Source organism: Taeniopygia guttata, chromosome 2 (genome assembly GCF_048771995.1).
Source record: "Taeniopygia guttata chromosome 2, bTaeGut7.mat, whole genome shotgun sequence".
NCBI lineage: Eukaryota > Metazoa > Chordata > Aves > Passeriformes > Estrildidae > Taeniopygia > Taeniopygia guttata.
This window is the reverse complement of record NC_133026.1, coordinates 151,343,086-151,359,781: the sequence shown is the minus strand read 5'-3', so window position 1 is coordinate 151,359,781 and position 16,696 is coordinate 151,343,086. Positions and strand designations below refer to the sequence as shown.

Here is a 16,696-nt window from a genome sequence, read left to right as displayed (position 1 = left end):
GAAAAATCCCCCCAAATCCTACGGGGGAGCCCCGAATTTCCCCCCAAATCCTCCTGGGGAGCCCCAAATCCTCCGGGGGAGCCCCAAAAAATCCCCCCAGATCTTCCTGGGGAGCCCCAAAAAATCCCCACAGAGACCCCCGAAAATTTCCCCAATTCCTCCTAGGGACCACTGAAAAATCCCCCCCAATCTTCCTGGGGAGCCCCGAAAAATCCCCACAGAGACCCCCGAAAAATCCCCCAAAATCCTCCGGGGGAGCCCCAAAAAATCCCCACAGAGACCCCCAAAAAATCCCCCTAAATCCTCCTGGGGAGCCCCAAAAAATCCCCCCAGATCCCCCTGGAGACCCCCAAAAAATCCCCCCAAATCATCCTGGGGAGCCCCAAATCCTCCCCAGATACTCCTGGGGAGCCCCGAAATTCCCCCCAAATCCTCCTGGGGAGCCCCAAATCCTCCGGGGGAGCCCCGAAAAATCCCCCCAGAGACCCCCAAAAAATCCCCCCGGAGACCCCCAAAAAATCCCCCCAGAGATCCCAAAAAATCCCCCCAAATCCTCCTGGGAACACCTGAAAAATCTCCCCAGATCCTCCTGGGGAGCCCCAAATCCTCCCCAAATCCCCCTGGGGAGCCCCAAAAAATCCCCCCAGAGACCCCCAAAAAATCCCCACAGATCCTCCTGGGGAGCCCCGAAAAATCCCCCCAAATCCTACTGGGGAGCCCCGAAAATTCCCCACAGAGACCCCTGAAAAATCCCCCCAAATCATCCTGGGGAGCCCCGAAAAATCCCCCCAAATCCTCCTTGAGACCCCCAAAAAATCCCCCCAAATCCTCCTGGGGAGCCCCGAAAATTCCCCCCAAATCCTCCTGGGGACCCCCCAAATCCTTCCCAGATCCTCCTGGGGAGCCCCGAAATTCACCCCAAATCCTCCTGGAGAGCCCCGAAAAATCCCCACAGAGACCCCCAAAAAATCCCCCCAGAGGCCCCTAAAAAAACCTCCCAGATCCTCCTGGGGAGCCCCAAAAAATCCCCCCAAATCCTCCTGGGGAGCCCAAAAAATCCTCCCCAAATCCCACGGGGGAGCTCCAAAACATCCCCCCAAATCCTCCAGGGGAGCCCCAAATCCTCTGGGGGAGCCCCGAAAAATCCCCACAGAGACCCCTAAAAAATCCCCCCAAATTCTCCTGGGGAGCCCCGAAATCCTCCCCAAATCCCCCTGGGGAGCCCCGAAATTCCCCCAGATCCTCCTGGGGAGCCCTGAAAAATCCCCCCAAATCCTCCGGGGGAGCCCCGAAAAATCCCCCCAGAGACCCCTAAAAAATCTCCACAGATCCTCCTGGGGAGTCCCCAAATCCCCCTGGGGAGCCCCAAAATTCCCCCCAAATCCTCCTGGGGACCCCCGAAAAATCCCCACAGAGATCCCCGAAAAATCCCCCTGGAGACCCCCAAAAAATCCCCCCAAATCCTCCTGGGGAGCCCCAAAATTCCCCCCAGATCCTCCTGGGGAGCCCCGAAAAATGCCCACAGAGACCCCCGAAAAATCCCCCCAAATCCTCCGGGGGAGCCTCGAAATTCCCCCCAAATCCTCCTGGGGACACCCAAAAAATCCCCACAGAGACCCCCAAAAAATCCCCACAGAGACCCCCAAAAAATCCCCACAGAGACCCCTAAAAAACCCTCCCAGATCCTCCTGGGGACCCTTGAAATTCCCCCCAAATCCTCCTGGGAACCCCTGAAATTTCCCCCAAATCCTCCTGGGGAGCCCCGAAAAATCCCCCCAAATCCTCCTGGGGACCCCCAAAAAATCCTCTTCAAATTCCCCCAAAAAATCCTCCCCAAATCCTCCCAGAGACCCCCGAAAAATCCTCCCCAAATCCCACCAGAGCCCCCCAAAAAATCCCCCCAAATCCTCCTGGGGACCCCCGAAAATTCCCCCCAAATCGTCCTGGGGAGCCCCAAAAAATCCCCACAGATCCCCGAAAAAATCCCCCCAAATCCTCCTGGGGAGCCCCAAATCCTCCGGGGGAGCCCTGAAAAATCCCCCCAAATCCTCCTGGGGACCCCCAAAAAATCCTCTTCAAATTCCCCCAAAAAATCCTCCCCAAATCCTCCCAGAGACCCCCAAAAAATCCCCCCCAAATCCCCCCAGGGCCCCCCCAAATCCCCCCAGGACCCCCCAAATCCCCCCCAAATCCCCCCAGGACCCCCCAAATTCCCCCCAAATCCCCCCAAATCCCCTCCAGGACACCCCAAATCCCCCCAGGACCCCCCAAATCCCCTCCAGGACACCCCAAATCCCCCCAGGACCCCCCAAATCCCCTCCAGGACACCCCAAATCCCCCCAGGACCCCCCAAATTCCCCCCAGGACCCCCCAAATCCCCCCAAAATCCCCCCAGGACCCCCCCAAATCCCTCTAGAGTCCCCCCAAATCCCCCCAGTACCCCCCCAAATCCCCTCCAGGGCCCCACAAATCCCCTCCAGGACTCCCCAAATCCCCCCCAGGACCCCCCAAATCCCCCCAAAATTCCCCCCAAATCCCCCCAGGACCACCCAAATCCCCCCCCAGGACCCCCCAAATCCCCCCAGGACCCCCCAAATCCCCCCAGGACCCCCCAAAATCCCCCCGGGACCCCCCAAATCCCCCCGGGACCCCCCGAGCCGCTCTCACCTTGCGGAACCGAACCTTGAGGTTGCTCTGGCCCAGCTGAGAGTCGTGGGCAAAGGCCTCGTACAGGAGCAGCTCCTGCTCCACGTGCACCTGAACCCCAAAAACGGCCAGAGTCACCCCAAAATCCATCCCAGAACCCCAAAAATATACCTGGGAATCCTAAAATACACCTGGGAACCCCAAAAATCCATCCCAGAACCCAAAAATCCATCCCAGAACCCCAAACCCCTCGTACAGGAGCAGCTCCTGCTCCACATGCACCTGAACCCCAAAAATACACCTGGGAACCCCAAAAAATACACCTGGGAACCCCAAAATATACACCTGGGAACCCCAAAATCCACCTGGGAACCCCAAAAATCCATCCCAGAACCCCAAAAATCCATCCCAGAACCCCAAAAATCCATCCCAGAACCCCAAAAATCCACCTGGGAACCCCAAAAATCCATCCCAGAACCCCAAAAATACACCTGGGAACCCCAAAAATCCATCCCAGAACCCCAAAAATACACCTGGGAACCCCAAAAATCCATCCCAGGACCCCAAACCCCTCGTACAGGAGCAGCTCCTGCTCCACGTGCACCTGAACCCCAAAAATACACCTGGGAACCCCAAAATCCAGCCCAGAACCCCAAATAATCCATCCCAGGAACCCCAAAAATACACGTGGGAACCCCAAAAATCCATCCCAGAACCCCAAAAATCAACCTGGGAACCCCAAAAATCCATCCCAGAACCCCAAACCCCTCGTACAGGAGCAGCTCCTGCTCCACGTGCACCTGAACCCCAAAAATACACCTGGGAACCCCAAAAATCCATCCCAGAAACCCAAAAATCCATCCCAGAACCCCAAAAATCCACCTGGAAACCCCCAAAATCCATCCCAGAACCCCAAAAATCCACCTGGGAATCCCAAAAACCCATCCCAGGACCCCAAACCCCTCGTACAGGAGCAGCTCCTGCTCCACGTGCACCTGAACCACAAAAATGGTCTGGGGACCCCAAAAATCCATCCCAGAAACCCCAAAATCCACCTGGGAACCCCAAAAATCCATCCAGGAGCCAAAATAATCCATCCCAGGAACCCAAAAATCCATCCCAGAAACCCAAAAATACACCTGGGAACCCCAAACCCCTCGTACAGGAGCAGCTCCTGCTCCACGTGCACCTGAACCCCAAAAAATACACCTGGGAACCCCAAAAATCCATCCCAGAACCCCAAAAATGGATCCCAGGAACCCAAAAATCCATCTCAGGACCCCAAAAATCCACCTGGGAACCCCAAAAATCCATCCCAGAACCCCAAAAATACGCCTGGGAACCCCAAAAATCCATCCCAGGAACCCAAAAATACACCTGGGAACCCCAAAATACACCTGGGAACCCCAAAAATTGATCCCAGAAATCCAAAATACACCTGGGAACCCCAGAAATACAGCTGGAAACCCCAAAAATCCATCCCAGAACCCAAAAAATCCATCCAGGATCCAAAATAATCCATCCCAGGAACCCAAAATACACCTGGGAACCCCAAAAATATACCTGGGAACCCCAAAAATCCATCCGAGGAACCCAAAAATCCACCTGGGAACCCCAAAAATCCATCCCAGAACCCCAAAAATCCACCTGGGAATCCAAAAATACACCTGGGAACCCCAAAAATCCACCTGGGAACCCCAAAAATCCACCTGGGCACCCCAAAATCCATCCCAGAACCCCAAAAATATACCTGGGAACCCCAAAATACACCTGGGAACCCCAAAAATCCATCCCAGAACCCCAAAAATAAACCTGGGAACTGCAAAATCCATCCCAGAACCCAAAAATATACCTGGGAAACCCAAAAATCCATCCCAGAAACCCAAAAATCCATCCCAGAACCCCAAAAATAAATCTGGGAACCCCAAAAATCCATCCCAGAACCCCAAAAATCCGCCTGGGAACCCCAAAAATACACCTGGGAACCCCAAAAATCCATCCCAGGAACCCAAAAATACACCTGGGAACCCCAAAAATCCATCCCAGGAACCCAAAAATCCATCCCAGAAACCCAAAAATCCATCCCAGGACCCCAAACCCCTTGTACAGGAGCAGCTCCTGCTCCACGTGCACCTGAACCCCAAAAATACACCTGGGAACCCCAAAAATCCATCCCAGGAACCCAAAAATACACCTGGGAACCCCAAAAATCCATCCCAGGAACCCAAAAATCCATCCCAGAAACCCAAAAATCCATCCCAGGACCCCAAACCCCTCGTACAGGAGCAGCTCCTGCTCCACGTGCACCTGAACCCCAAAAACGGGCAGAGTCACCCCAAAACCCACCTGGGAACCCCAAAAATGGATCCCAGAAATCCAAAATACACCTGGGAACCCCAGAAATACAGCTGGAAATCCCAAAAATCCATCCCAGAAACCCAAAAATCCATCCCAGAACCCCAAACCCCTCATACAGGAGCAGCTCCTGCTCCACGTGCACCTGAACCCCAAAAACGGCCAGAGTCACCCCAAAATCCATCCTAGAACCCCAAAAATCCACCTGGGAACCCCAAAAATCCATCCCAGAAACCCAAAAATCCATCCCAGAACCCCAAAAATCCACCTGGGAACCCCAAAAATCCATCCCAGAACCCCAAAAATCCATCCCAGGACCCCAAAAATCCATCCCAGAACCCCAAAAATCCACCTGGGAACCCCAAAAATCCATCCCAGAACCCCAAAAATCCATCCCAGAACCCCAAAATCCAACTGGGAACCCCAAAAATCCATCCCAGAACCCCAAAAATACACCTGGGAACCCCAAAAATCCATCCCAGAACCCCAAAAATACACCTGGGAACCCCAAAAATCCACCTGGGAACCCCAAAAATGCATCCCAGGAACCCAAAAATCCATCCCAGAAACCCCAAAATCCATCCCAGAAATCCAAAAATACACCTGGGAACCCCAAAAATCCACCTAGGAACCCCAAAAATCCATCCCAGAACCCCAAAAATCCACCTGGGAACCCCAAAAATCCATCCCAGAACCCCAAAAATCCACCTGGGAACCCCAAAAATCCATCCCAGAACCCCAAAAATACACCTGGGAACCCCAAAAATCCATCCCAGAACCCCAAAAATCCACCTGGGAACCCCAAAATCCATCCCAGAACCCCAAAATCCATCCCAGAACCCCAAAAATCCATCCCAGAACCCCAAAAATCCATCCCAGAAAACCAAAAATCCATCCCAGAACCCCAAAAATCCATCCCAGAACCCCAAAAATCCATCCCAGAACCCCAAAAATACACGTGGGAACCCCAAAAATCCATCCCAGAACCCCAAAATCCACCTGGGAACCCCAAAAATCCATCCCAGAACCCCAAAAATACACCTGGGAACCCCAAAAATCCATCCCAGAACCCCAAAAATCCATCCCAGGACCCCAAAAATCCATCCCAGAAACCCAAAAATCCAACTGGGAACCCCAAAAATCCACCTGGGAACCCCAAAAATCCATCCCAGAACCCCAAAAATCCACCTGGGAACCCCAAAAATCCATCCCAGGAACCCAAAAATCCATCCCAGGACCCCAAACCCCTCGTACAGGAGCAGCTCCTGCTCCACGTGCACCTGAACCCCAAAAATACACCTGGGAACCCCAAAATACACCTGGGAGCCCCAAAAAAACACCTGGGAACCCCAAAAATCCACCTGGGAACCCCAAAATCCATCCCAGAACCCCAAAGGCCTCGTACAGGAGCAGCTCCTGCTCCACGTGCACCTGAACCCCAAAAATGGTCTGGGGACCCCAAAAATCCATCCCAGAACCCCAAAAATCCATCCCAGAAACCCAAAAATACAACCTGGGAAACCCAAAAATCCATCCCAGGAACCCCAAAAATCCATCCCAGAACCCCAAAAATCCACCTGGCAACCCCAAAAATCCACCTGGCAACCCCAAAAATCCACCTGGGAACCCCAAAAATCCACCTGGGAACCCCAAAAATACACCTGGGAACCCCAAAAATCCATCCCAGGACCCCAAAAATCCATCCCAGAACCCCAAACCCCTCGTACAGGAGCAGCTCCTGCTCCACGTGCACCTGAACCCCAAAAATGGTCTGGGGACCCCAAAATACACCTGGGAACCCAAAAATCCACCTGGGAACCCCAAAATACACCTGGGAACCCAAAAATCCATCCCAAAACCCCAAAATCCATCCCAGAACCCCAAAAATCCATCCCAGAACCCCAAAATCCACCTGGGAACCCCAAAAATACACCAGGGAACCCCAAAAATCCAAACCAGAACCCCAAAAATCCATCCCAGAACCCCAAAAATCCACCTGGGAACCCCAAAAATCCATCCCAGGACCCCAAACCCCTCGTACAGGAGCAGCTCCTGCTCCACGTGCACCTGAACCCCAAAAACGGGCAGAATCACCCCAAAATCCACCTGGGAACCCCAAAAATGGATCCCAGAAATCCAAAATCCACCTGGGAACCCCAAAAATCCATCTGGGAACCCCAAAAATCCACCTGGGAACCCCAAAATCCATCCCAGAAACCTCAAAAATCCATCCCAGAACCCCAAACGCCTCGTACAGGAGCAGCTCCTGCTCCACGTGCACCTGAACCCCAAAAACGGCCAGAGTCACCCCAAAAATCCATCCCAGAACCCAAAAATCCATCCCAGAACCCAAAAATCCACCGGGGAACCCCAAAAATCCATCCCAGAACCCCAAAAATCCACCTGGGAACCCCAAAATACACCTGGGAACCCAAAAATCCATCCCAGAACCCCAAAAATCCATCCCAGAACCCCAAAAATCCACCTGGAAACCCCAAAAATCCACCTGGGAACCCCAAAAATCCATCCCAGAACCCCAAAAATCCACCTGGGAACCCCAAAAATACACCTGGGAACCCCAAAAATCCATCCCAGAACCCCAAAAATCCACCTGGGAACCCCAAAAATCCATCCCAGAACCCAAAAATCCACCTGGGAACCCCAAAAATCCATCCCAGTGCCCATCCCAGTGCTCCCAGTGCCCATCCCAGTGCTCCCAGTGCCCATCCCAGTGCCCATCCCAGTGCCCATCCCAGTGCCCATCCCAGTGCTCCCAGTGCCCATCCCAGTGCTCCCAGTGCCCATCCCAGTGCCCATCCCAGTGCCCATCCCAGTGCCCATCCCAGTGCTCCCAGTGCCCATCCCAGTGCTCCCAGTGCCCATCCCAGTGCTCCCAGTGCTCCCAGTGCCCATCCCAGTGCTCCCAGTGCCCATCCCAGCGCTCCCAGTGCTCCCAGTGCCCATCCCAGCGCTCCCAGTGCTCCCAGTGCCCATCCCAGTGCCCATCCCAGTGCTCCCAGTGCTCCCAGTGCCCATCTCAGTGCTCCCAGTGCCCATCCCAGTGCCCATCCCAGTGCTCCCAGTGCCCATCCCAGTGCCCATCCCAGTGCCCATCCCAGTGCTCCCAGTGCCCATCCCAGTGCCCATCCCAGTGCCCATCCCAGTGCCCATCCCAGTGCTCCCAGTGCTCCCAGTGCTCCCAGTGCCCATCCCAGTGCTCCCAGTGCCCATCCCAGTGCTCCCAGTGCTCCCAGTGCCCATCCCAGTGCTCCCAGTGCCCATCCCAGTGCCCATCCCAGTGCTCCCAGTGCCCATCCCAGTGCCCATCCCAGTGCTCCCAGTGCCCATCCCAGTGCCCATCCCAGTGCTCCCAGTGCCCATCCCAGTGCCCATCCCAGTGCTCCCAGTGCCCATCCCAGTGCTCCCAGTTTGCCCAGTTTGCCCAGTACCAGCAGGAAGGGGCGGCTCTGGCTGTGTCCCAGCCCCAGCAGCAGCAGCTCCCGCACGTGCGGCAGTTCCCAGTGCCCATCCCAGTGCTCCCAGTGCCCATCCCAGTGCCCATCCCAGTGCTCCCAGTGCTCCCAGTTTGCCCAGTTTGCCCAGTACCAGCAGGAAGGGGCGGCTCTGGCCCCGGCCCAGCCCCAGCAGCAGCAGCTCCCGCACGTGCGGCAGTTCCCAGTGCCCATCCCAGTGCTCCCAGTTTGCCCAGTTTGCCCAGTACCAGCACTCCCAGTGCTCCCAGTGCTCCCAGTGTTCCCAGTTTGCCCAGTACCAGCAGGAAGGGGCGGCTCTGGTTCCGGCCCAGCCCCAGCAGCAGCAGCTCCCGCACGTGCGGCAGTTCCCAGTGCCCATCCCAGTGCCCATCCCAGTGCTCCCAGTGCTCCCAGTGCCCATCCCAGTGCTCCCAGTGCCCATCCCAGTGCCCATCCCAGTGCTCCCAGTGCCCATCCCAGTGCTCCCAGTGCCCATCCCAGTGCTCCCAGTGCCCATCCCAGTGCTCCCAGTGCTCCCAGTGCCCATCCCAGTGCCCACCCCAGTGCTCCCAGTGCTCCCAGTTTGCCCAGTTTGCCCATCCCAGTGCTCCCAGTTTGCCCAGTTTGCCCAGTACCAGCAGGAAGGGGCGGCTCTGGCCGTGTCCCAGCCCCAGCAGCAGCAGCTCCCGCACGTGCGGCAGTTCCCAGTGCCCATCCCAGTGCTCCCAGTGCTCCCAGTGCTCCCAGTTTGCCCAGTACCAGCACTCCCAGTGCTCCCAGTGCTCCCAGTTTGCCCAGTACCAGCAGGAAGGGGCGGCTCTGGCCGTGTCCCAGCCCCAGCAGCAGCAGCTCCCGCACGTGCGGCAGTTCCCAGTGCCCATCCCAGTGCTCCCAGTGCTCCCAGTTTGCCCAGTACCAGCAGGAAGGGGCGGCTCTGGCCGTGTCCCAGCCCCAGCAGCAGCAGCTCCCGCACGTGCGGCAGTTCCCAGTGCCCATCCCAGTGCTCCCAGTGCTCCCAGTTTGCCCAGTACCAGCAGGAAGGGGCGGCTCTGGCCGTGTCCCAGCCCCAGCAGCAGCAGCTCCCGCACGTGCGGCAGTTCCCGCTCCCGTTCCCGCTCTCCGCGCTCGTCCTTGCGCGGCTCCGGTTGTCCGAAGGAGGAATCCACCAACACCCGCTGCCCCACCGGGAAGTTCTTCACCAGGAACACCAAGCGCCACTCCGGCACCTGGTAGATCTTGGGGGGAAAAACGGGAAAAATGGGAAAAATTACGGGGGAAAATGTGGAATTTTCGGCGGTAAAAGTAAAAATCACAGAGAGAAAACGGCAGAAATTCAGCAGGAAAATGGGAATTTCTGGGGTAAACAGTGGGAATTCAGCAGGAAAACAGGAATTTCTGGGGTAAACAGTGGGAATTCAGCAGGAAAACGGGAATTCCGTGGTGAGAAGAACAGGAATTCAGCGGGAAAATGGAAATTCTGGGGGCAAAACAATGGGAATTCCAGAGGGAAAACAAAAATCACAGAGTGAAAATAATGGGGGTTATGGGGAGGGAAATGGGAATTGCAGCAAGAAAACAGCAACTGGAAATGGGAATTCCAGCAGGAAAACAATGGGAATTCCAGGGGGAAAATCATGGGAATTCCAGAGGGGAAATGATGGGAATTCCACGGGGAAAACGATGGGAATTCTAGAGGGAAAACAATGGGAATTGTGACAGCAAAACAATGGTAATTCCAGCAAGAAAACAGCAACTGGAAATGGGAATTCCTGCAGGAAAACGATGGGAATTCCAGAGGGGAAACGATGGGAATTTCAGCAGGAAAACCATGGGAATTCCACAGGGAAAACCATGGGAATTTCTGCAGGAAAAACAATGGGAATTGTGACAGGAAAACAATGGGAATTGCAGCAGGAAAACAGTGGGAATTGCAGCAGGAAAACAATGGGAATTGTGACATGAAAATGATGGGAATTGCAGCAGGAAAATGATGGGAATTGCAGTGGGAAAACCCCGGGAATTCTCAGGGAAATGGGAATTGGGGCTGCCCGAAGGAGGAATCCACCAACACCCGCTGCCCCACCGGGAAGTTCTTCACCAGGAACACCAAGCGCCACTCTGGCACCTGGTAGATCTTGGGCGGAAAAACGGGAAAAACGGGAATTACAGGGGGGAAAAAATGGGAATTTTGATGGGAAAACAAAAATCATGGTGGGAAAATAATGGGAGTTATTGGTGGGGAATGGGAATTGTGAGAGGGAAACAAAAATCACAGAGAGAAAACAGTGGGAATTCTGACACAAAAACAATGGGAATTCCAGAGGGAAAACAATGGTAATCGTTACAGGAAAGCAATGGGAATTCCAGCAGGAAACCAATGGGAATTCCACAGGGAAAACAATGGGAAATGTGACATGAAATCAATGGGAATTGTGACAGGAAAACAATGGGAATTGTGACAGGAAAACAATGGGAATTCCAGCAGGAAAACAATGGGAATTGTGACAGGAAAACAATGGGAATTGTGACATGAAAGCAATAGGAATTCTGACATGAAAACAATGGGAATTCTGAGAGGAAAACAATGGGAATTGTGACAGGAAAACAATGGGAATTGCAGCAGGAAATCAGTGGGAATTGCAGTGGGAAAACACCAGGAATTCTCAGGGAAATGGGAATTGGGGCTGCCCGAAGGAGGAATCCACCAACACCCGCTGCCCCAGCGGGAATTCTGAACAGGAACAGCCGGAGCCACTCCGGCACCTGGGAGATCTTGGGGGGAAAAATGGGAAAAACGGGAAAAATTTGAATTACGGGGGAAAAATGTGAAATTTTTTGGGGGAAAAGTAAAAATTTCAGAGGGAAAACAATGGCAGTTATGGGGAGGGAAATGGGAATTGCAGCAGGAAAACGATGGGAATTCCAGAGGGGAAACGATAGGAATTCTAGAGGGAAAAAAATGGGAATTATGACAGGAAAACAGTGGGAATTCCAGTGGGAAAACAATGGGAATTCCAGTGGGAAAACCCCGGGAATTCTCAGGGAAATGGGAATTGGGGCTGCCCGGAGGAGGAATCCACCAACAGCCGCTGCCCCACCGGGAAGTTCTTCACCAGGAACAGCCGGAGCTACTCCGGCACCTGGGAGATCTTGGGGGGAAAAACGGGAAAAACGGGAAAAGTGGGAATTATGGGGGGAAAATGTGACATTTTTGGGGGAAAACAGTGCGAAATTCGGGAAAATCGCGGAGAGAAAACGGCAGGAATTCAGCGGGAAAACGGGAATTCCATGGTGAGAAGAACAGGAGTTCTGCAAGAAAATGGGAATTCTTGGGGAAAACAATGGGAATTCTTTGGGAAAACGGGAATTCTTGGGGGGAAAACAATGGGAATTCCAGAGGGAAAACAGTGGGAATTCCTTGGGAGAATGGGAATTCCAGGGGAAAAACAATGGAAATTCCAGATGGAAAACAAAAATCACAGAGGGAAAACAATGGGAATTCTGACAGGAAAACAATGGGAATGAATTCCAGAGGGAAAATGGGAATTTCAACAGCAAAATGGGAATTCCAGCAGGAAAACCGTTGGAATTCCACAGGGAAAACAGTGGGAATTCTGACAGGAAAACAATGGGAATTCCAGAGAGGAAAACCATGGGAATAGAAAAACGGGAATTCTGGAAGGAAAATACCGGGAACTTTGTGGGAAAACAAAAATAACAGAGAGAAAACAATGGCAGTTATGGGGAGGGAAATGGGAATTCCTGCAGGAAAACAATGGGAATTCCAGAGGAGAAATGATGGGAATTCCACAGGGAAAACGATGGGAATTCTAGAGGGAAAACAATGGGAATTGTGACAGCAAAACAATGGGAATTCCAGCAAGAAAACAGCAACTGGAAATGGGAATTCCTGCAGGAAAACGATGGGAATTCCAGAGGGAAACCATGGGAATTCCAGATGGAAAGCAAAAATCACAGAGGGAAAACAATGGGAATTCCTTGGGAAAACGGGAATTCCAGGGAAAAATAATGGGAATTCCAGATGGAAAACAAAAACCACTGTGGGAAAACAATGGGAATTCTTTGGGAAAACGGGAATTCCAGGGAAAAATAATGGGAATTCCAGATGGAAAACAAAAATCACAGAGAGAAAAAGGCAGGAATTCTGTGGGAAAACGGGAATTTCTGGGGTGAACAGAGGGAATTCAGCAGGAAAACGGGAATTCCGTGGTGAGAAGAACAGGAATTCAGCGGGAAAATGGGAATTCTGGGGGCAAAACAATGGGAATTCCAGAGGGAAAACAGTGGGAATTCCTTGGGAGAATGGGAATTCCAGGGGAAAAACAATGGGAATTCCAGATGGAAAACAAAAATCACAGAGGGAAAATAAAGGGAATTCTTCAGGAAAATGGGAATTCCAGGGGAAAAACCACAGGAATTCCAGAGGGAAAACAAAAATCACAGAGGGAAAACAATGGCAGCTATGGGGAGGGAAATGGGAATTGCAGCGGGAAAACGATGGGAATTCCAGTAGGAAAACCATGGGAATTCCAGAGGGGAAATTATGGGAATTGGAGCAGGAAAACAATGGGAATTGTGACAGGAAAACAATGGGAATTGCAGCAGGAAAACCATGGGAATTCCTGCAGGAACACAATGGGAATTCCAGCAAGAAAACAGCAACTGGAAATGGGAATTGCAGCAGGAAAACAATGGGAATTCCAGCAGGAAAATGATGGGAATCGTTACAGGAAAGCAATGGGAATTATGACAGGAAAACAATGGGAATTCCAGAGGGGAAACGATGGGAATTGTGACAGCCCCACTCCCAGTCCCTCCCAGTGCTCCCAGTGCTCCCAGTACCTCCATGTGGCCGTTCTCCCGGGCCAGCACGCACCAGTGCCATTCCCAGTTCCCCAGTCCCTCCCAGTCCCTCCCAGTACCCCCAGCCCCACTCCCAGTCCCTCCCAGTGCTCCCAGTGCTCCCAGTACCTCCATGTGGCCGTTCTCCCGGGCCAGCACGCACCAGTGGGAGGGTTCGGGGCTGTGTGGGGCCGGGTCCCGCTCGGGGGGTCCCGCCCGCCGCGGCTCCTCCCGGGGGGGAGATCGGCCCGAGCCCCCCGAGTCCCCGTACAGCATCTCCTCCTCGTCGTCCACCGAGCCGCTGCGGGAGAGGGGTACAGCTGTTACCTGGGCACACCTGGGCAAAGCTGGGCACAGCTGGGCACAGCTGGGAACACCTGGGCACACCTGGGGTCATCTGAGTACACCTGGGATACACCTGGGGACACCTGGGTACACCTGGGATAGACCTGGGCACACCTGGGATACATCTGGGATACACCTGGGGTCACCTGAGCACACCTGGGGACACCTGGGGCACACCTGGGCACACCTGGGGACACCTGGGTACACCAGGGATACACCTGGGATATACCTGGGACACACCTGGGGTCACCTGAGTACACCTGGGCACACCTGGGATACCCTTGGGATAGACCTGGGGTCACCTGAGCACACCTGGGATACACCTGGGTTATATGGGATACACTGGAATGGACTTAGACACACCTGGGCACACCTGGGCACACCTGGGATAGACCTGGGATAGACCTGGGATAGACCTGGGCTATACCTGAGTTATATGGGATACACTGGGATAGACCTAGGCACACCTGGGACACACCTGGGCACACCTGGGAACACCTGGGCACACCTGGGGTACACCTGGGCACACCTGGGACACCCCTGGGCACACCTGGGCACACCTGGGGTCACCTGAGTACACCTGGGCACACCTGGGCACACCTGGGTACACCTGGGATACACCTGGGGACACCTGGGGGACACCTGGGATAGACCTGGGCACACCTGGGGACATCTGGGCACAGCTAGGGACACCTGGAGACACCCAAGGGACACCTTGCACACACCTGGGGACACCTGGGCACACCTGGGGCACACCTGGGCACACCTGGGCACACCTGGGCACACCTGGGATACACCTGAGCTACACCTGGGCACAGCTGGGCACAGCTGGGCACACCTGGGTACAGCTGGGTACACCTGGGGTACACCTGGGCACACCTGGGGTCACCTGGAATACACCTGGGCATAGCTGGGCACACCTGGGGACACCTGGGATAGACCTGGGCACACCTGGGATACACCTGGGGACACCTGGGGTCACCTGGGGACACCTGGGCACACCTGGGGACACCTGGGCACACCTGGGATACACCTGGGCACACCTGGGCACAGCTGGGATACACCTGGGCACACCTGGGGCACACCTGGAGACACCTGGGGGACACCTGAGATACACCTGAGTACACCTGGGAACACCTGGGGTACACCTGGGTTATATGGGATACACTGGGATACACCTGGGCACACCTGGGGTACACCTGGGATAGACCTGGGATAGACCTGGGCTACACCTGAGTTATATGGGATACACTGGGATAGACCTAGGCACACCTGGGCACACCTGGGCACAGCTGGGGAACACCTGGGCACACCTGGGATACACCTGGGCACACCTGGGACACACCTGGGACACCCCTGGAAACACCCCCCGAGTCCCCGTACAGCATCTCCTCCTCGTCGTCCACCGAGCCGCTGCGGGAGAGGGGCACAGGTCAGTTACCTGGGCACACCTGGGCACAGCTGGGGCACACCTGGGCACATCTGGGATACACCTGGGATACACCTGGGATAGACCTGGGCACACCTGGGGGACACCTGGGCACACCTGGGATAGACCTGGGCACACCTGGGCACACCTGGGATAGACCTGGGCACAGCTAGGGACACCTGGAATAGACCTGGGGACACCTGAGCACACCTGGGTACACCTGGGGTACACCTGGGATACACCTGGGCACACCTGAGTACACCTGGGGTACACCTGAGTTATATGGGATAGACCTGGCATAGATCTAGGCACACTTGGGCACACTTGGGGTATACCTGGGCACACCTGGGAACACCTGGGGTACACCTGAGTTATATGGGATACACTGGGATACACCTGGGCACACCTGGGATACACCTGGGATACACCTGGGGACACCTGGGCACACCTGGGGTACACCTGGGATACACCTGGGGACACCTGGGCACACCTGGGGTACACCTGGGTTATATGGGATACACTGGGATACACCTGGGCACACCGGAGATACACCTGGGCACACCTGGGCACACCTGGGATACACCTGGGGACACCTGGGATAGACCTGGGCACACCTGGGGACATCTGGGACACACCTGGGCACACCTGGGATACACCTGAGCACACCTGGGATACCCCTGGGCACACCTGGGACACCCCTGGAAACACCCCCCAGTCCCCGTACAGCATCTCCTCCTCGTCGTCCACCGAGCCGCTGCGGGGAGACGGGCACACCTGGGGTCACCTGGGCACACCTGGGCACACCTGGGAACACCTGGGCACACCTGGGCGCACCTGGGGTGCACCTGAGTTATATGGGATAGACCTGGCATAGATCTAGGCACACCTGGGCACACTTGGGGTACACCTGGGCACACCTGGGGTCATCTGAGCACACCTCGGATACACCTGGGTTATATGGGATACACTGGAAAAGACTTAGACACACCTGAGCACACCTGGGCACACCTGGGATAGACCTGGGATACACCTGGGCACACCTGGGATACATCTGGGGGCACCTGGGGACACCTGGGTACAGCTGAGATACACCTGGGCACACCTGGGTACACCTGGGATACACCTGAGTTATATGGGATACAGTGGGATAGACCTAGGCACACCTGGGGACACCTGGGCACAGCTGGGGAACACCTGGGTACACCTGGGATACACCTGGGATACACCTGGGGACATCTGGGCACACCTGGGCACACCTGGGATACACCTGGGCACACCTGGGGTCACCTGAGCACACCTGGGGACACCTGGGGACACCAGGGCACACCTGGGCACACCTGGGGAACTCGTGACCCACCTGAGGTCCTGGATGAGGGTCTCGGCCTCGGCGTGGGGGCGGGGCGGGGGCTCCTCGCGGGGGGCGCGGCTCTCGGTGGTGAACATTCCGGAAAGGTCCCGGTACAGGCACAGCGCTGTCACCCGCGAGGGCTGCAGGGACAACGGGGACATCAGTGGGGACATCGGGGACATCAATGGGGACATTGGGGACATTGGGGACATTGGGGACATTGGGGGGATATTGGGG

General features: G+C 55.1%; 1 protein-coding gene across 5 annotated transcripts in view; it reads right to left on the bottom strand.

The window, feature by feature from the left end:
* CPSF1 (cleavage and polyadenylation specific factor 1) overlaps positions 1 to 16,696 on the bottom strand; it is a 107,766-nt gene that overhangs the window by 37,627 nt on the left and 53,443 nt on the right. For all 5 annotated transcript variants that reach the window (XM_072925107.1, XM_072925109.1, XM_072925108.1 and 2 more), the window contains 4 exons: positions 16,469 to 16,599; positions 13,467 to 13,638; positions 9,506 to 9,709; positions 2,668 to 2,757 (listed from right to left, as the gene is read on the bottom strand). In XM_072925107.1, coding sequence (XP_072781208.1) covers positions 2,668 to 2,757; positions 9,506 to 9,709; positions 13,467 to 13,638; positions 16,469 to 16,599 — 597 coding nt within the window. The remainder of the gene's footprint in view (positions 1 to 2,667; positions 2,758 to 9,505; positions 9,710 to 13,466; positions 13,639 to 16,468; positions 16,600 to 16,696) is intronic.